At 36.9% G+C, this 21,527-nt stretch overlaps 1 protein-coding gene across 6 annotated transcripts in view; it reads left to right on the top strand.

The window, feature by feature from the left end:
- Positions 1–19,579, top strand: part of LOC136029873 (uncharacterized) — a 42,672-nt gene extending 23,093 nt beyond the window's left edge. For all 6 annotated transcript variants that reach the window (XM_065708337.1, XM_065708341.1, XM_065708340.1 and 3 more), the window contains exons 3-4: positions 11,444–11,541; positions 19,294–19,579. In XM_065708337.1, the coding sequence (XP_065564409.1) occupies positions 11,444–11,541; positions 19,294–19,444 (249 nt within the window). In that variant the 3' untranslated portion in view covers positions 19,445–19,579. The remainder of the gene's footprint in view (positions 1–11,443; positions 11,542–19,293) is intronic.
- Positions 19,580–21,527: the final 1,948 nt, after the last annotated feature.

Below are 21,527 nucleotides of genomic sequence, written 5' to 3'. Positions count from 1 at the left end.
ACAAAAAGCAAACCCGAACAAACTATTCATTGATCCAAATCTAGTGTCATGCAGCGTCGTTACTTAGGCTGTAGTTTCTTCAAGGGGCACGATTTCCTCAAATTCACCTGTCATGGCTTTTTTGCAATCCCGGTTAGTGTTAGGCCAACTCGTAGTAGGTCCACCCCAACGCCGCTATAACGCCACGCAAGCACGATTTTTTTTCCTTCCAGAGATAAAGATGAAGCTTACTGGAACAGCTCCAATCTTTTATACCTAGTTTATCTTCATCAGGGTACAATATCTTAGCAGGGTGGGCCAAAAGTCAAAGACCCTTTCTATTTTTAAATATCTTTTTTATTTCTTAATATTTTTTATTTTCTTAAAAAAATTTTCAGGTCTGGAATTTAATTGTAGAGAAATTCAGTACCGCACAATGTACGATATATAACGTGACACGGTATACGTACGGTATACGTGCAACTTACTTACAACATACGGTATACTTACGTGATAGAAAATCAATTTTCTTCGCCTTGACTTTATGATACTAAATTTCATGCATATAACTGTTAAAATAAAAAAGTTATTTAAAATTGAAATGGGTTAGTGACTTCTGGCCCACCTTGTATTATCAATATTATTCGTTACAGTACATTAAGAGACGCCAGATTATGCTATATCAAGTGATCTTCTCCATTTATTTTTGGGTGAATTCTCCATTATTTTCTTTGTTGTACTTGTCATCCACGGAAGAACTAACCTGTTTCTACTTTCCTAATTTGATTTCATCGGCGTTTGGAATTTAGTAATAAAGGATCTTTGGTGTACCATTGCATGATTGAAGAGAAAATCTGGAAAGCAGCCAAAAGCCAGCAGAGTATCCGTAAATTTATTGGAGGCATGCCAGGTCAAGACTAATAAGTGTACATATTGGACAAACAATAAACTTGTATCTCCAAAAATATTGTCTCCAAAAAATAACTGCCTTGTATCTCCAAAAATATTTCGTATCTCTAGTCAATTCGTGGTACAATGGCCCAATATTTGTCTTCTGTATATTTAGTGCCAAGTTTTTCCCAGGTTAGAATAATCTTTTTTATCTGACAATGCGAATTTGTTTGTGTGTAAATACTCATTGATTGCTCAGAAAAAAATGGGCCTGGAAATTCATATTGGCACACTCTAAAACACTACGGTCTCCAGGACGAAATCGTCAAAATCATTGAGGACATGTACAACAAGTTCTAACGCCAATTCTGACTAAAGATAGCCTATCTGATGAATTCTCGGCAACTCCTGTTGTCTTCCAGAGATTCATCAATGACTTTGGAGGATCTGGCTTTATCCCTTAGCCTTGATCCTTTATCCATCTTCCTTTGGTGTAATTTATTTCACCGGTTATTTTCCCCTGGATGGGACGATCCTTTATATCCCTTGTTGTCTTTAAACGCTGGTATTTGATTTTATATATTCAGGGGGACAAGTCTTCAAAGGTAGACACGTCAAGGATAAAATCTTCGTTTATCCTTTTACATCTCTGGTACTCATCTTATAAAAGTAATGCTGTCGCTGTTGGTTATTTAAAATAGTGATAAACGTGGTCTTGGCATGGAGTTTTACAAGCTAGATTTTATTAGCATAAAGAACGAGTCTCATGCCCTAATAGATTTAAACTTTTCAAAATTAAAAAAAAAAAAAAAAAAAAAAACAGAAAGAAAAATATTGTATGTCTTTTCAGTTTTCTTTTATAGGAATCCAGAGTACGGGTTGCTATTTGTATGCTGGGGAAACTTTTTCATCAATTTTCAATCCTCATACAGACAGCATTTTTTTATTTAATTAAATAGAATTTTTTTTTTTTTAAATGAAAGTAAGGAGCAACATTAAAACTTAAAACGAACAGAAACTACTCCGTATATGACAGGGGCTTTTCCTCCTCAACGCCCCCCCCCCCTCTTTACGCTAAAGTTTGACTCTTTCTCTTAACTCTACTTGTTAAAACAGTAAGAAACTTTAGCGTAAAGAGCGGGGCGTTGGGGAGGAAAAACCCTTCTCATATACGGAGTAATTTCTGTTCGTTTTAAGTTTTAATGTTGCTCCTTACTTTCATTTTAAAAAACTTGTTTTTTTCTATTTAATTTCTGGACGTTTTTGAATTAATGCATGTTTTGATCTTGGCTCTCTGCACATAAATAATTAAAACAAAATTTGCATATTAATTAATTGCAATTATCGGAAGACTTTGAGAAAAAAGGAGTGAAGAAGGAGGCCAAGTTCCCCTCCAATTTTTGGATTACTTAAAAAGGCAAGTAGAACTTTTAATTTTTTACAAACGTTTTCATTGGTAAAAATCATACGTAACTTACGAATTAAATTTTGTAATTTCACGTAATTTTTGTAGAATTTTTAATGCTGCTCCTTACTTTCAGTAGAAAAACTTTTCATATTTATTTTTTCATTGTTTTTTCAAATAATGCTAGAAAATCCCATGCCCCCTTCATTGAAATTCTCTTCCCCCATAAGAGGTTTCTCCGTAGAAATATCCTCCCACGTAACCCCCCCCCAACTCTCCCCCCTAAACCAAAAAATACCCCTGAAAACGTCTGTACATTTCCCAGTAACCATTAGGCTACTTTATGTAAACACAGGTCAAAGTTTGTAACTTGCAGCCCCTCCCACGGGGACTGCGGGAGAGTAAGTCGTCCCTAAAGACATGGTTATTAGGTTTTTCGACTATGATGAATAAAATGGCTATCTCAGAATTTTGATCCGGTGACTTTTGGGAAAAAATGAGTGTGGGAGGTAGCCTAGGTGCCCTCCAATTTTTTTGGTCACTTAAAAAGAGCACTAGAACTTTTGATTCCCGTTAGAATGAGCCCTCTCGCGACATTCTAGGACCACTCAGTCGATACGATCACCCCTGGGGGAAAAACAAACAAAAAAACAAACAAAAAAAAACAAATAAATACGCATCCGTGATCTGTCTTCTGGCAAAAAAAAACGAAATTTCACATTTTTGTAGATAGGAGCTTGAAACTTCTACAAGGTTCTCTGATACGCTGAATCTGGTGGTGTGATTTTCGTTAAGATTGTATTACTTTTAGGGAGTGTTTCCCCCTATTTTCTAAAATGAGGCAAAATTTCCAGGCTCGTAACTTTCGATGGGTATAACTGATCCTGATGAAACTTATATATTTAAAATCAGCATTAAAATGCGATTCTTTTGATGTAACTATTGGTATCAAAATTCCATTTTTTGGAGTTTCGGTTACTATTGAGCCGGGTCGCTCCTTACTACAGTTCGTTACCACGAACTGTTTGATTTTATAACTTCTGAAGTTGACCTAAGAAAGAAAACTTAATATCATTCCCAAAAGATTCTATCTATGATCTTTGAGAACCTGTTTACACTTACACTCTTTTTATTTATTCAAATTGTAAGAACAGAAGTAATAATAGTAGTATCCCCAAAAGTTTCAACTTAGTACCCCCAGTCGTTCTCGATATATTGCTGAGGTGTCTTATTGGCAACCACTTAACACAATGCCTTTTGATTTATTTTTAAAACGACATTTAGTTTCAAAACAGAATGGGTCGATTGCATAATTTTTGATCATGTCCCTTATCATTTCCTGAAAGTTCTAAATTGGTATACCTAGTCATTCATGGTTTACGCCCTTTTGACAATTCGTAAACGCATAACATGTTTTGATTTAGTTCAGCACTCTCCTCAACATTCTCTGATAGACTAATTTGTTTTCCCTTCGCCTTTTTGGAAAATGAAGTTCAAACATTAATACCTTTCTCAGTGACATGTACTTTATGTAAAAAATGAACGAATAGCCAAATTTTCAGGCCTTAACCTGAGGAATGTGGGTAGGTTGACATCCTCAAAGACACAATTACTGGACCTTTCAATAATACTGAATAAAATAGTTCTCCTAAAATATTGATTGGATGTGTTTTGGGGAATGATAGGATTGTGGGGGCAGGCTGGTTGTCCTCCTTTCACTTTTGAATCTTAGATAGGGCACTAGATCTTCCAAATTCCAATCGAATGAGCCCCATCCGATCCGAAGTTTATCCACACATTCGTTTCATAAGAACTTTATATGCCCGGGGCATAACTGATAACCCTTGCACCAGGGCTATGGAGGGTTGTGTCCACCTTGAAGCCATTGTCATATGCTCTTTGGTCTACTGTGAACAAAATGGCTGTCTCACAATTTTAATTGGATGTGTTTGGGGAAAGCAGGCTGTCAGGAAGGAGGGCTGGTTGCCCTACATTAATTTTGACTCTTAAAAAGGGACTGGAACTATACATTTCCAATTCAATGAACTTCTTTTAAAGTTCAAACAATCTCACCTTCCATAAAAAGCTTATATGCCCGCGGGATATAACTTACAACCCTGGCCTTCTGATTTTGGGGGGTTTTGTCAATCCCAAAGGCTTTGCTATGTGTTTTTTGGACTGCATTTGAACAAATGAATGTCTCAAAATATCACTAAAATAGCAAGTCAAAAAATAAATGTCTATATATAATGCTTAATAGCTAACAAACCGTTCGTGGTAACGAACTGTAGTAAGGAGCGACCCGTCTCAATAGTAACCGAAACTCTAAAAAATAAAATTTTGATACCAATAGTTGCATCAAAAGAATTGTATGTTTATGCTGATTTTAAATATATAAATTTCTTTAAGTTTAGTCTTATCCATCAAAAGTTACAAGCCTCAGAAAATTTACCTTATTTTATAAAATAGGAGGAAACACCCTCTAAAAGTCATAGATTCTTAACGAAAATCACACCATCAGATTCAGCGTATCAGAGAACCATACTGTAGAAGTTTCAGGCTCCTATCTACAACAAGAGCTAAGATCTCATATGGCACTTTTGACGAGGTCGGAAGAGCCAAGAGCTCATATGGTGCTCTGGCAAAATTCTACGAATAAATAGATTGCTTTAAAAGGAAAATCAGAAGCTTAATGTCGGTCGGGATTTAAAGTAAGTGCTCTGAATACCTCAACTTTTCTGATTTTTCCTCTCCCTTCAGCCCCCCAAATGGAAAACGACTTTATCAAGTCAATTTGTGCAGCTCCCTGACACGCCTACCGATTTTCATCGTCCTAGCACGTCCAGAAGCACCAAACTCGCCAAAGCACTGAACCCCACCACTTAACTCCCCCAAAGAGAGTGGATGAAGCCCGATTACGTCAACCACGTATCTACAACATTTATAAGCGTTTTCCAAGATTTCCGGTTTCCCCCTCCAACTCCCTCCAATGTCAACAGATCTGGTCGGGATTTGAAATAAGAGCTCTAAGGCATGAGTTCCTTCTAAATATCAAATTTCACTAATATCCGGTCACCCTTCCTTAAATTAAACTACCTCAATTTTTCTAATTTTTCCAAATTAACAACCCCCAGCTCCTCTAAAGAGAACGGATCCGTTCCAATTATGTCAATCACATATCTATAACTAATGCTTATTCTTCCCATCAAGTATCATCTTGATGTCTCCACTCTAAGAGTTTTCCAAGATTTTCGGGATCCAAAATTTCCAGTTTCCGCCTCCAACTCCCCCCAATGTCACCTGGCTGGATCTGGCTGGGATTTTATTAAGATCTGATCACCTGTTCGTAAGTTATAGATACCTCATTTTTTCTAATTTTTCCGAATTTATCCCCCCCCCCCAACTCCACCAAAGAGAGCGGATCCAGCCCTGTTATTTCAGTCACGTATCTTGGAGTTGTGCTTATTCTTCCCACGAAGTTTCATCCTGATCTCTCCGCTTTAATCGTTTTCCAAGATTTCCGGTTCCCCTCCCCCCAATGACACTGAATCTGGTCGGGATTCAAAATAAGATAACTGAGCTACGAGGTCCTTCTAAATATAAAATTTGATTAAGATGTGATCATTCCTTCGTAAGTTAAAAATACCTCATTTTTTCTAATTTTTCAGAACTAAACCTCCCCCCAGCTCCCCCAAAGAGAGTGGATCCGTTCCGGTTATGCCAGTCACGTATCTAGGACTTGTGCTTATTTTTGCCACCAAGTTTCTTCCCGATCCCCCCACTCTAAGCGTTTTCCAAGATTTTAGGCCCCCCAACTCCCCCAATGCCACCGGATCCGGTCGGGATTTAAAATAAGAGCTCTGAGACACGATATCCTTCCAAACTTCAAATTTCATTAAAATCCGATCACTCCTTCGTAAGTCAAAAATACCCCATTTTTTTAATTTTTCAGAGTTAAACCTCCCCCCCCCAATTCCCCCAAACAGAGCAGATCCGTTCCGGTTATGTCAATCACGTATCTAGGACTTCTGCTTACTTTCTCACCAAGTTTCACCCCGATCCCTCCACTCTAAGCGTTTTCCAAGATTTTAGGTACCCCCCTCCAGCTCCCCTAATAACACCGGATCTGGTCGGAATTTAACATAAGAGCTCTGAGACACAATATCCTTCAAAACATCAAATTTCAATGATATCCCATAACCTGTTCATAAGTTAAAAATACTTCATTTTTTTCGAATTAACCGGCCCCCCACTTCCCCCCCAGATGGTCAAATTGGGAAACGACTATTTCTAATTTAATCTTGTCCAGTCGCTGATACGCCTGCCAAATTTCATCGTCCTAGCGTACCTGGAAGTGCCTAAAGTAGCAAAACCGGGACAGACAGACAGGCAGACCGACAGAATTTGCGATCGCTGTATGTCACTTGATTAATACCAAGTGCCATAAAAATGTGAAATATTTATTTTTTGCCAGAAGACAAATCATGGATGCGTGGTTATTTGTTTTTTTTTTTTTTCTTGTTTTTTTTGTTGTTTTTTTCCCTAGGGGTGATCGTATCGACCCAGTAGTCCTAGAACGTTGCAAGAGGGCTCATTCTAATGGAAATTGAAAATTCTAGTGCCGAGATGATTTGAGATGACTAAAAATTGGAGGGCGCCTAAGTCCCCTCCCACGCTCATTTTTTCCCAAAGTCACCGGACCAAAATTTTGAGATAGCCCTTTTGTTCAGAATAGTCGAAAAACCTCATAGTTATGTCTTTCGGGTCGACTTCATCGCCTACAGTCCCCGGGGGAGGGGCTGTAAGCTACAAACTTTAACCATTGTTTACATATAGTAATGGTTATTAGGAAGTTTACAGACATTTTCAAGGGGACTTTTTCGCGTTGAGGGGGGTCGGGGAGAGGCGCTTACGTGGGACAATTTTTCCATGGAGTAATCTATCATGAGAGAAGAGAATTTCCATGAAAGGGTGCAAGATTTTCTAGCATTATTTAAAAAAAAACAATGAAAACATAAATTAAAAAAAAAGTTTTTCAGCTGCAAGTAAGTATCAGCATTAAAACATAAAACGAACAGAAGTTATTACGTATATAAAGGGGTCCGTATACTCCACAATACTTCGCTCTTTACGCTAAAGTATTTTTAGTAATTTCAAATATTTATTCTACGGTCTTTGTGATTCAGGGTCATTCTTAAAGAATTGGGACAAAATTCAAGCTTTAGTGTAAAGAGCAAGGTATTGACGAGGGGGAGAATTCCTTCATATATGTAATATAATGTACAAATATAGAAGTTCGTTACGTAAGTTAACTCGTAAGTTACGTATATTTATTACTAATAAAAACGTTCGTAAAAAATAAACAGTTCTAGTTGCCTTTCTAAGTCATCAAAAATTGGAGGGCAGCTAGGCCTCCTCCCCCGCCCCTTTTTTATCAAAAGTGTCCGATCAAAACTTTGAGAAAGCTATTTAGCCAAAAAAAGATTAATATGCAAATTTCGTTTTAACTATTCATGTGCGGTGAGCCAAAATCAAAACATGCATTAATTCAAAAACGTTCGGAAATTAAATAAAAAAAGAAGTTTTTTTAACTGCAAGTAAGGAGCGGCATTAAAACTTAAAACGGACAGAAATTATTCCGTATATGAAAGGGATTGTCCCCTCCTCAACGCCTCGCTCTTTACGCTAATGTTTTTTATTGTTTGATAAGTAGAGTTTTGAGAAAGAGTCGAACTTTACCGTAAAGAGCCGGGCATTGAAGAGGGGACAACCCCTTTCATATACGGAACAATTTCTGTTCGTTTTAAGTTTTAATGTCGCTCCTAACTTGCAGTTAAAAAAACTTATTTTTTTTATTTAATCTTATTTTAGAACAAACTTATCTTGTCTTGAATTTTTTAAAACAAAATACGTCTAAAATACGTTTAAAATGTTTTAACTTTTTCAACTTTAATAAATAAAAATTATTAAAACTTTAAGGATGTATATGTATACTAAACTGACAATCTACAGCCATTGTTTTTCAGTAAAGTGCAAATTATGTTCTGGTCTTGAGAAGGTATGGGGGTTGTCAAAGACATAATTTCCAGACTTTTCAGCTACGTTGAACAAAATGGCTATATCAAAATTTTGATTTAATATGTTTTCGGAATTGATGGGTGTAGGAGGAGGTTGTTACCCTCCAATCACTGTTGACTAATATAAAGGGCATTAGTCTTTTCAATTTCCAATCGAATGAGCCTTTTTCGGACTTTTTACGGCAACAAATGGCCATCTCAAAATTTCTATCAGATACATTTCGGGAAAATACATTACTTATAACCTTTGAAAATATGATCGTGATTGTGAAAATATGAGGATGTGGGGCGAGGGGGGTATAAACCCTTCGATCGCTCTCAATCTTAAAAAGACACTAGAACTTCTGATTGCCAATCCGTTGAGCCCACCTCCGAAGTTTATGTGATCATCCTTTCTATATAAACCTCATATGCCCCCAGGGTATAACTTACAACCCTTGCCCCGGGGGCTCGGGGAGTGTCATCCTAAAAGACATAATTTCCGGACCTTCCAACCACGATGAACAAAATGGCTATCTCAAAATTTTAACTGGATGTGTTTGGGGAAATGCTGGGTGAGGGAGGGGGGCTAGTTGCCCTCCAAACACTTTCGACTATCAAAAAGGGCACTAGCCCTTTCAGTTTCCAATCGAGTGAGCTATTTTCGAAGTTTTTACAACAACAAATGACAATCTCGGAATTTCTATCAGATGCATTTCAGGATAGTACCAGGTGTGGGGGGGGGGAATCCACCCTCCGATTACTCTCAATCTGAAAAAGAGCACTAGAACTTCTGATCACCACTCCAATGAGCCCCTTGCGAATTTTACACGATCCCCCTTTCTATATATACCTTATATGTCCGTAGGGCATAACTTATAACCCTTGCCCTAAGGGCTGTGTGGGGTTTGTCATCCTTAAAGACATAATTTCCGGACCTTTCAATTACAATGAACAAAATGGCTATCTCAAAATTTTAATTGGATGTGTTTGGGGAAATTGTGGGCGATGGGAGGGGGATATCCAACCTCTGGTCATTCTGAATATTAAAAAGGACACTAGAACGCCTGATTACCATTCCAATGAGCCCCCTCCGAAGTTTATACGATCGTCTTTTCTGTATATACCTTATATGCCCCCGGGGTATGTTACCCTGAAGGGTCCTGGGGGGGGGGGGGGGTTGTCATCCTCAAAGACATAATTTCTAGAGCTTTCAATTATGGTGAACATAATTGCTATCTCACAATTTGGATTGAATGTGTTTGGGAAATGATGGACGTGGGGGGGGGGTTTAACTGCCCTCCAATCACTTTGGACTATTAAAAACAGCACTAGCCCTTTTAATCTCCAATCAAATTTTAATTCTCTACGACAACAAATAGGCATCTCAAAATTTATATCAGACGCATTTTTGGAAACCCTTGCCCTGAGAGGGACTTGGGGGTGAGGTCATCCTCAAAGACATAATTTTCGTACCTTTCATTTACGTTGAACAAGATGGCTATCTCAAAATTTTGATTGGATGTGTTTGGGGAAATGGTGGGCATGGGAGGGGTTTAGTAGCCCTCCAATCACTTTTGAGTATCGAAAAGGGCACTAGCCCTTTTAATTTCCAGTCGAATGAGCCTTTTTCGAAGATTTTGCGACAACAAATAGCCATATCAAAATTTCCATCGGACGTATTTCGGTAACATAGGAGGTGCGGGTCCCATCACTCTGAATCTCAAAAAGGGACTGAAACTTCCAATGAGTACCTTACGAAGTTTTAACTTACAACCCTTGCCCTGAGGGTACTGGCGGGGGTGTCATCCTCAAAGACATAATTTCCAGACTTTTCAACTACGTTGAACAAAATAGCTATCTCAAAATGTTGATTGGATGTGTTGGGGGAAATGGTGGGCGTGAAAGGGGTGTTAGTTCCCCTGCAATCACTTTCGATTATTAAAAAAGGGACAAGCTCTTCCGATTTCCAATCAAATGAGCCCTTTTCGAAGTTCCTTCGATACGAAGTGCCCTGGTCTAAAAGAAAAAAAAACAATTCATTGTGCCAACATCACTCTTTACTTAGGCAGCGCTATTGCGCTGCCTATGATAGAGATTAATCTTGATAGTTCAGTAGAAGAACTAAAACCAAAATGTAAGTACTTGTGTACTTACGTACTTTTGCACTTTTGTAACTTTTGTGCTTTTTTAATGTAAGTATTTTTGTTCTTGCATGAAACTCATAAAATGGGAGCTGACTCATTGAAGCTTGTGAGACAAGCCCTTTAACTTGGAGGCTAAATTTACAATTAAGGCTAAATAACTTTTAAATTGCGAAAACTAGTGGTACGTACAAAGCTGAAATCGGTGCGCATTGACGTCCTCCATTGCCCTGCTACCAAGGCTGCCACCTCTAGTGATTTATCACTATTTCTATTGATTTTTTGTTTAGGCAATATAAAAAAAATCTGCACATAAATCATTAGATTATTAAAGAAAATCACTAATCAACCGAAAAATCACTTAAATCTAGTGATTTTTTTCTCACTGGTTGGCAATCCTGCCCACCACAAATAATCCTTGCTCAATATGAGAGCACTGCATGCCTGAATGTCCCGTAATAACCCTGCTATTTGCCTATTACTAGTAACTAATCACCACGTGAATACAATGTTGAAATCAGGGCCACTTTATGGCCAGTCACAGTATTCGTTTTTACTAAATCTTAATGCCTACAAAACTGTTGCGGGACCCTGCATGCCTTAATGTCCTGTAATAACCCTGTTATTCGCCTATTTCTAATAACTAATCACTAGGTGAATATAATTTTGAAATGTGTGCCACTCTTTGGCCAATTACAGTATTTGTTGTTTTTTTTATTAGATCTTAACGCCTATAAAATTGTGGCAGTTTATTATCCTTAGCAATTTTCTTCTAATGCTATATAGACCTTAGTTAGGATATTGTTTATCTTGATTTGTGTCATTCTAAGCAATAAAGCTCCCTAACGAAAGTACCATGTTTCTATCCTACGTCCTGTATGCTATTTTCATCAGGTCCGTGTACCATCACCTATTTCCCTTACCATCATACAATACTCGTAAGTTTCATCTTCGATTCCTTATTTTAGATGGCTGGTTTTGCACCCACTTCAGTTCCACGGTATCTACCACTTAACAATTTAACAACGTACCTTGGAACAAACTTTGGAGGGGCAATGAAAGTGATGTAAGTTTCATTTAGTTTCACATAAGTTTTAAATAAGACTTATTTAGTCTTATTTATTTATTCTTTCCTTATCAATATATTACATAAAAGACGCACATCCAAGATGGGTTTTTTTTATATATTCTTATATTTTAATTTATATTTTATTTATAAATTAGCCATCACAAATGGCCCTTGTTCCCCTAAGGTATTACGAGGGTCTCCAACCTTCACGTGGCTTTGTTTGAAGTCAGGTTTTGTGCATTCTCTTCCATGAATTTTTTTAGGGATCCTCCTCCACTAAAAAACATGCAACTATATTATAAATACAGTTTCGGGGGCATATTATCTAGTAATACCGCTAACAACTCACTGCAGCACCAAGCCATCTGAGGCTAAAACAGCTTCGTATATTCCTATTCCATACCAATCTACTCAACCCCCCCTCTTTAAACCCTCCCAAAAAGGTAACGTTTCCTTTGAATCTTTCCTTTCGGCACCCTCCCACCCCATGCGGGAACGACCTGCTTTTTGTTTGGCCCAAGGACGATATTTGGCAATCTGTCATCTTTCATCCGCAGATCATGCCCTAGCCGTATCGACCTTTCTGTTATTATAGCCCAAGAAAGCGGGATTGAACGACATACTTGGCACAGCTTACTCTTAAAGATATGGTCAGTCTGACTGGCTTCTAAAACAAACCGTAGCCGATTTCTCTCGCAAATACTTAGCAAATCCTCTCCCGTTTTTCGAAGCACCCATGATGCAGAGCCATATTTGACCATTGTCATCACTATAGCTACCAATATTCTAATCTTTGGTCGCAGTCACGTCTTCCTATTCTTCCAAACTTTTTTCAACTACGAAAAAACATCCTGGGCCATGGCTACTCTACTTTTAACATGGCTACACTGCGCCGTCTTTCAAACAATTCGTGGTAACAAACTATAATGAAGGAGCGACATGGTTCAATAGTAACCAAAAATCTAAGACATGGATTTTTTATATCAATACATGTATCAAAATAATCAGCCTATTATACTGATTCCAAATATATAAGATTTGTCAAGTTTAATTTACCCATCAAAGGCTACGAGCCTGAGAAAATTAGCCCAATTTCTAAAAAAGGACCCCCTAAATGCGAAGGAATCTGAATGAAAAATGCACCATCAAATTCATTGTATCAGAAAATCCTGCTGTACAGGTTTCAAGCTACCATTTTTAAAAATGTGGAATATTCATTTCTTGCCAAAAGAAAGATCACGGATATGTGTTTATATATCTTTTTTGGGGTATCTCCCCCAGGGCCGAAGGCTTCGAACTAATGGTCCTAGAATATTGGTAGAGGACTAATACGAACGAAGATTAAAGTTCTAGTGCCCTTTTTAAGTCACGAAAATGATTGGAGGCTAGTCCCCCTCTTCCTCCCCCAAATTCGTCAGATCAAAATTTTGAGACAACCATTTTGCTCAGCATAGTTCAAAGGTGCAATGACAATGCTTTTGATGGGCAAGCTCCTTTTATGTAACACAGTAATTTTTGTTCTTTTTAAATTTTAATGTTGCTCTTTACTTTTAGTTGACAAGACTTGTTTCTTTTCATTTAACACTAATAATACTACCTAAGTGAGTGAAGCTGTCTACTTGTTCGATCTTCTCATTACTCAAAATCACCTCTTCACCTTCATTTATTCCTAGTCTTAGCGGCTTAGTCTTATTAACATTAATTTTCATACCTATTCTTGCAACCTAAACTTGCAAAACCTCTAAAAAATTAATTCCTTTTGCTTACATTTTTATCTAGGATTCTTAAATCATTAGCATAATCTACATCTAGGAGAGTTTTACTTCCCCAATTGGTTCAGTGTTCTCCTATTGCCTTTGCTCTGCTCCTTAGGATAAAGTCCATCAGAATGATAGTATCAATGAGGATAGGACGCAACCCGGCATAAATTAAGATTTAATACGAAACCAGCTACTAATCTTAACCACAACAATGTTATTTTCGTGTATACCCACTAATTATTTTAATATTTAATCTATTGCATACAAAAATAGTACCTTCGCTAAAACTCTTCTATCAGATAAAACTGAGGACTAAAGGGTTTGATGACCCAGACACCCAGACACTTCTCAATTATTAATCCAAGAATGAAAATTTTGTTGGCATATCCTCTGCCCTCCTGAAACTGCAATGTTCTTCTCTTAAAACTTTATCTACAGTATTTATAAGTCTAAAAAGTATCATCATAATAAGTAATTTACTTCCCACAGAAACTAAACTCATGTCTCTTTAATTACCACATTCACTCCTATCACCTTTCTTATGGAGGAGTTTAATCAGACTTTTCCTAAAATCACTAAGTACTTCCCCTTTTTAAAAAATCATATTCATAATCTTCATAGCAACATAACTTCATAACTCTAGCTTCAAAACCGCCATAATTATAAATCTCATTTACCATACTATCAATCCATGGGTCTTATCGTTTTTTAGTAGTGTTACTGATTCTTCCTCATAAAAATAAATATTCCTTCATATCCAAAGTGTCACAAAACTTTTCATTCTTTTCTATATCTTTTCCTGTAACTCTATCGTTGTTTAAAAAATTGTCAAAAATATTCTGCCCATCTCTCTTTAACTCTATCCTTATCAGTAATTGTGGCCCCGTTCCTGTCTTTAACTGGGACAAGTCTGGATTGACCACTCCCTCTCAATTTATTAACACGCCAATACAATTTTTTACTATTTTGTCGTCTGGCTGTATCTTCCACATCTTCGGTAATTTTATCCATGGCGTCTAATTGAATTCTTCTTACTTCAAATTTTAATGCTTGCTCCACCTTCTTCACATTCAGGGGCGTAATTTGCTATGGGACAGGGGTGCAACTGCCCCCTCCGGACTCAAATTTGTCCCCCCACACCTCAGTTTAGCCCCCAGTTGAAAGTTTTGTTTCTACAAAAAATCTTGTCAAAACTAAGATAAGCCTACATAATTCAAGTATCCAGAGAAACAGGTCAGTTTCCTTTAGTATATATTTGCCTTTATGGTAATAAATGGATCATTTTTCGTTTTCACTGTCATTTTTACTTGTTTGGGAAAACTGGCTCCAACTTTGCCCCCCCCCCTCGAGGATTTTGATGAAATTACGCCACTGTTCACATTCCTCTTATTTTTATATGATTTATCACTTAAATAATTCTTGTACAAGTCCCTCCTACTCTCTATTATACATAAAGTGTTTTCACTAATATTCCTAGCTGCGTATCTACCTTTCTTCCTTCACACATCATCAGCAACTTCAAAAAGTATTTTTCCTAAAATTATGTCATCCGTCTTCTCCAAAATTTGACAATGTAAAATTTTAAGCTCTCAAGTTTAGTACTCAACTGTTCCTGGAAAGTGTCTGTCAAATTCTTATCCTGGAGTCATTACTCCTCGGAAGGTAGTTACCCTTCCTAAATTCCAGCTTTAGATTAACTCTAGACACTACTAGATGGCGATTTTTCACTTTTAACATCATTAACAGCACTCCTATATACTCTCGAATCTTGTATTGGTCCTGCTAGTCTTCGGTTTACAATTACATAATCAATAAGGTTTGCTGTCTTATCATCATGTGAACACCATATTAGGTTATGGGTCATTTTATCACCAATTGTAATACCTACAAAATTGCAGCAGTTTGTAACTGTTACTACTTTTTTTTCCAATGCCAAATTTGCCTAGTCTATGATACCATCTATCCCTATTTCTACCAACCTGGGCAATAGAATACCCTAATAAAAATACCATATTTCTAACTTGGACCTTGTCATTTTGTTCCAGTAGCTGTAAGTAAAATGCATCTGATTCACTAATATCTCCATCAATCAGTTCTACAGGGGCATCAACTGCTATGACGGATACCTACCACTTTATGGTCATAAAATGGGCAACTAGCCTCTCTAATTTACACCTTCTCAATCTAAATAAGACCTAGCAGCTTCCTTATCAAACATTTCGTGGCAACACACTGTAAGTAAGGAGCAACCCGGCTCAATAGCAACCAATACTATAAAAAACGGAATTTTGATACCAATAGATCCATCAAAAGAATCGGATTTTTATGCTGGTTTTAAATATGTAAGATTTATCAAGTTTAGTCTCACCCATCAAACACCCTCTAAAAGTCATAGAATCGTAATGAAAATCACGCCATCAGACTCAGCGCCTCAAAGAACCCTACCGTAAAGGTTCCAAGCTCCTATCTATAAAAATGTGAAATTTGTAATTTTTGCCAGAAGTTAGATCAAGGATGCCTATTTGTTTGTTCTTCTGTTTTGTTTTTTTCTTCCCAAGCGTCATCGTATCGATCTAGTGGCCCTAGAAGATCGCGAGAATGCTCATTTGAACGGAAATTAAAAGTTCTAGTGCTCTTTTTAAGTGATCAAAGAAATGGGAGGGCAACTAGGCCCCCTCTCACGCTCATTTTTCCCGAAATTACACAATCAAAATTTGGAGATAGCCATTTTGTTCAGCATAGTTGAAAAATCTCATAACTATGTCTTTAAGGATAACCTCGTCAGCTCTTTACGCTAAATTTTTTTTTAGTAATTCCAAAAAAGATATATATTCTGATTAAATGGCCTTTGTGATTCAGGGGTTATTCTCAGAGAATTGGGCAAAATTCGAACTTTAGCGTAAAGAGCGAGGTATTGACGAGGGGGCGAACCCCCTGATATACGTAATAATTTTTTCGTTTTAAGTTTTAATATTTCGCCTTACTTTCAGTTGGAAAACTTTTTTTTTCGTTCAATTCGTCATAAGCCTGACTTCCTGTGTATGCATTCCACCCTTCCTGCCTGAGTAAATAAATTCTATCTCACCTAGTTTCATGTTTCCTGTCCCTGGGATAAGAGTTTCTGAAATTCCTAATAAGTCCAATTCGAACCGTCTGAAATCCTCAGTCAAAATGTCAATACAATCAAGGCCGTATCCAAGGGGGGGGGCTATGGGGTGAGACCTCCCCCCCCGAAGTGTTTGTCTGACTCGTAAAAATGTAACGAAAATTAATATAAATTAATGCGTTTTTCTAAGTTTTTTGTACTCCCCAAAAAAAATCCTTTTCCACTCCCCCCCCTGAAAAAAATCCTGGATACGGCCCTGATTGCGATAGTTGTTTTTTAATGTTGTAACATTCCAAATTGCAATTTTCATATTCTTTAAATCATTAAAATTATTATAGCCTCACGATAAGTAATGGTCCCAGCACTTGTGCAGGACGGGGATTAACATATCTTCTCAAGTCTACACCCAAGCGCTTAAGCCGGCTTAGAACCGGACAGCAAGGAGTCACTGGGAACCCCAGTTGAATGGAGGCTTTGTGCAATCCTGGGTCCATCTTACTCACAACATTGAATTCCTCATTTAGAGATGCTCTTCAATCAACAAGAACTGAAATCCTGCACAGACAATCTTAAGCCTATTATCTACGGCCCATTATTTATCCACGCCTACAAATATTGTGCTACTACGGGGAGGCAACTTAGCTCGGAAGAATACAGTGCAAATGCTGTGTTGTTTAATATCCTTCATGGGAGCCAGTCTTTAAGGCCACCCCGCGGCCCTGTTAGCATTCACGGTTTTGGTTAGGAAAAGTTTTGGTTAGGAAAAGTTTTGGTTAGGAAAAATGACTGATGTCATTATGGGGCCACGTATCTGTGGTGCCACAGTGGATTGATCTCTGCGTGGGAATACGGGGTGCGGTGCTCTATACCAGCTGCGGCAGGGTCTGGATTAGATTATACACTAGCGCCTCCAAAAAACAAAGCAAAAGAATTAACCGAAGTATTTGGAGGATATGAATATACTATTAATCTGAGGAAGTGTTTATTTGAATGAGTTCTTCTCAATATCAGCCGAACAACGGTGCGCATAGTTTAAAATGTGTAACTAGTATGAGATAGAAATATACATTTATCAAGAAAAGAAAACAAACACTATTCGCCATTCGCCTGCCAAGAAAGGCAACAAGCTTGGAAGGGCAAGCGAGGTTATCACCCTCAGCTAATTAAAACCACGTTCATATCACGCTACTTAATACAAAAGAAACTCAACTGATGAAGGAAGAAAGGAAAAAAGAGAAAGAGGAAAAGACAAGAAGAAGACAGAAAAAAATTTAACCAAAAAAAAATTAACTGCAAATAAATCAGGGAAATGCCTTGAATAGAATGACAACCTGGAACGGGCCTCTCATCAAAATCACTCACGAGATAAAAGAAACTTCTTTACCCGTGACTTGAAAGCCGGAAGACCAAACACATTTTTCACACCCTCGGGCAAAATATTCCAAACATGGGGACAATAATGGCGAATCACAAAAGATGCCCGAGTAGTACTCCTAAGCTCATGAGTTAAGTTATCAGCTTTTCTTGTATTACGATCATGACGGTCTCTATTAAAAGTAAAAAGATTTTCAAAAGTAGGAGTGAGCAGGCGATTCAAATATTTATGCGAGAAAATCGCGACTTGGTAATATCGAATTTGGGATACATCCATTAACTTATTCTTTTTAAAATGCTCATGAGCAGGAACCTCATCAGAATCATAAAATTCTGATAATAATTTTACAGCTCTATTCTGAAGTTTTTGTATTCTTTTGAAACATGTTACAAAATTACTTGCCCATATAGAGCATCTGTAGCTAATATATGGACAAGATATAGAAAAATAAATCATTTTTAGAATCTTTTTGGGGGCTAGATTTTTAATTCTTCGCATCACCCCAAGACCTCTGCTTGCTAATATGGTTTAAGAAAATTGCAATCTTTACTCTTTTTTTATCTTTATTTTTTTTATTACACTCTTTATTATGTCTGAACTGAAACCATAGAAGATTTTGCTCATAAAAATTATCCCCATGAAAAGCTTAAGTCTAAAGCTTAAGTCTAAATGCAAGATTAGGTGGAATAAGTCTATGCATTGATTTTAATACTACCCTGGCGTGAAATATAACTGTAGTACTTGTGCTATACTACCCAAATTCGGAACTACATTTACTAAAATTTATTCTGGTATCTTTTCATATAGTTGTGTTTAATCGAAGCTTCTTTTTCCAACTTTTTTATAATTTAGATAAACAAATACAAAGTAGAAACAGCAGGGAAAATCTTTTCAAGACACTGGAAATCAATTCTGTGAATATTTCGCCCCTATGTCCAAGTTGAACTTCGTTGAAGTAAGGATGCTAGGGCTGTTTTAAAAAAGTTAAAAACAAAACATTTTAGTTTTAATTCTCGCATTTTAATGTAAGGTCTGTTTATATATACATATTCTTTTTGAGTCCTGTTTGAACTTCGTTGAAGTAAGGGCTGTTTTAAAAAGTTTTTTAAAAAATAAAAAAAAAACATTATTAGCGTTAACTCTTACATTTTAATGTAAGTTTATTTATATATACATATTTTGTTTTCTCTCTTTCTTGTATTGTACTGAAGACCACCCTTGGACATAGGGCCAAAATATTCACAGAATTGATTTCCACTGTCTTGAAAAGATTTTCCCTATTGTTTCTACTTTTTACTCGTTTGTTATGGAAAGGCAGCATGGTCTTCGTCACTATTTTTATAATTTAGATCACCCAAAACCGGTTTGTTTCTAATTTTACCAGATCTTTGATTTCTGATGTGATGTGAACAAGAGAATTAAATGCTAATATGGCTTTTTTTTGTATTATATACCATGTTTGTGTTTACCGGCAAATCAATTATATGCTTCTTCTTTCTAATTTCCAGTGCCGCATCCGCAGTAATGGCCCACATCATTGAAGCTTTGCTTGCATACAGAAAGGCGAAGAAACTTGGCATCCAATCACCAGCAAACATAATGTGGGGTCTTCAAGTTTTAATTCTTGGATATTTTGCTTTCCAACATCTAAGAACATAATGAAATTTTCATTTTTCGTGGGAACACTTTTTCTCTTTTAATTTTGAGTGATAAGTTATTCATTTTTCCAGGAAACACGAAACTTCCTATCTAAACACGAATTCTCCAGTTTAAGATTAAACAATGTTTACGGCATTTCTTTTTTTAGCTGATTAACAGAATAATCTCAAATTTGTCTGGCTGTGCATTTCGATTAATTTCGTACCTGAGATGACTGATTTAAAGACAAACATTTATTCGAATAAATTTTCCCCTGGATTTGGACCTTTTTTCGCGCTGCACACAACTTACTACCACACCCAAAATGTCAAACCAAGGGGGTCAATAACCTAGGAAGGGTAGTGGATCAGAATCAGAAGTGAGGCAGAAGATCAAAATTTTCTTACACAAACTTTATTTACTTGTGACGGAGTCGCTCCGTCCTGCTCTGTCCTGGCACAATCTTTTTTTAAACAGACATGGTCGAAAGTGACGATTTATGACGCCAATCTCCAATTGGGTTGTAAAGATTTATTTATTTCGTAAGACGGCAAAACAGACCCACCTAAAGCAAGCAATCACATTTTCTAAAGTAGCAGCAACAACCCAATACTAAGATTGAACATTTGTAGGAACAGGAGTTTCAACCGTACAACTTCCCGTTCGGGGAAGCAGCAGTTTCTGCTTCCAGGCAGCAGTGTCACTTAAAAGACACAGGCCACGCGATTGATCCTATGCAATCGACTAATTATATTCAAAGAACGTCGATATAATGAAAAAATAAATCACCAATGCAACAGCACAAACACATAAAAAAAGACAGAAGGAGAAAAGGAAGACTGTTTTCCTACATTAGTAATTAATATATATCAGTACTTGAATGAGACCTTAACCCTACTCATCCATACAATCAAATAGGCACATAGGTCAAACAGCATAGCCATAAACAATAACAATATGCATTTAAAAATAATGATAACAACTAAGTCACGCTTTCCCTGAGGGATAAAATGTATCAAATTTCTAATGTGTGGATAAATCAGTTGCTGATTTTTCTGCTAGATCTACCAGTACAATACGAGTAGGTAACAAGAGGAATAAATTGAAGAAGGTAACAAGAGGAATAAATTGAAGAACCCTTCACACCACCTTAAAGATAAAGGGCATGTATTCGTAAGCTGAAACTAATACTAGCACTTCTACTGTAGTGGCCGTCTTATTCACTTGCAGTCACTGTGACCACTTTAGCTTAATAGACACTCAGAAGGAAGGTTCTTTTCAATCTATTTTTCAATCTATTTTTGAGCTGCCAAGTCACGTAATGCCTTCTAGAGGCCCTTTACAACAAGCATATTTTCTATCCCATGTGTAGATAGATAGATAGATTTTTGTTTACACGAAAGTCTATCTATCTATGTATTTATCTTTGGGCCATGGTAACAAACAACAAACAACTAAGAATATAACATCGAAACATAAACTGGAAAAACACTAGAATTTGATATTCCAGAAAATTTCATGATGCTTCATACCTATGCGGAAGGATCTTCGAATATATATTATATCTAAATAACACCTACTTATCAAAATTTCAAAAATTCAATCTCTCTCCCCGACCTCCCTACTAAAAATTTCCATCTGCAATTCCCTCAATTCCTTACATTCCCCTAAAGAATGATAGGAAGTCTCATCTATCTCTCCAGACATAACTGTATGAACCATCCCTCTATGTAGCCCTCCTTAAATATATCCCTCGTTCTCCAAGAGGCGTGAAATTCCTCCTTACAGACATTACCCATTTCAAATATTCCAGACTTAATCCTATTTTTAGGTAAACGTATGACAAATTTATAGGACAAGGATATGTGTAGGACAAGTTTTTTTTTCAACAAAAACATTCTCATTAACTGGTTATAAGAATCTTTAGTTAGCACTTGTTAAAAGAGATAAAATATGAATAAACCGTAAGCCCGACCGAGAAGATCGATTAGGGTTTGTGAACCAAGACCGTTTAAAAGCGGCTTGCGGTATTATAAGTCATACAGCTGAGATTAAAATGAGTTGCGGTTAGAGTTGACGTCATTTGCAAAAAAGCTACTATTCT

Source organism: Artemia franciscana, chromosome 8 (assembly GCF_032884065.1).
Source record: "Artemia franciscana chromosome 8, ASM3288406v1, whole genome shotgun sequence".
Lineage (NCBI taxonomy): Eukaryota > Metazoa > Arthropoda > Branchiopoda > Anostraca > Artemiidae > Artemia > Artemia franciscana.
Note: the sequence above shows the minus strand (reverse complement) of the source record. Positions and strands in the feature narration are given on the sequence as shown.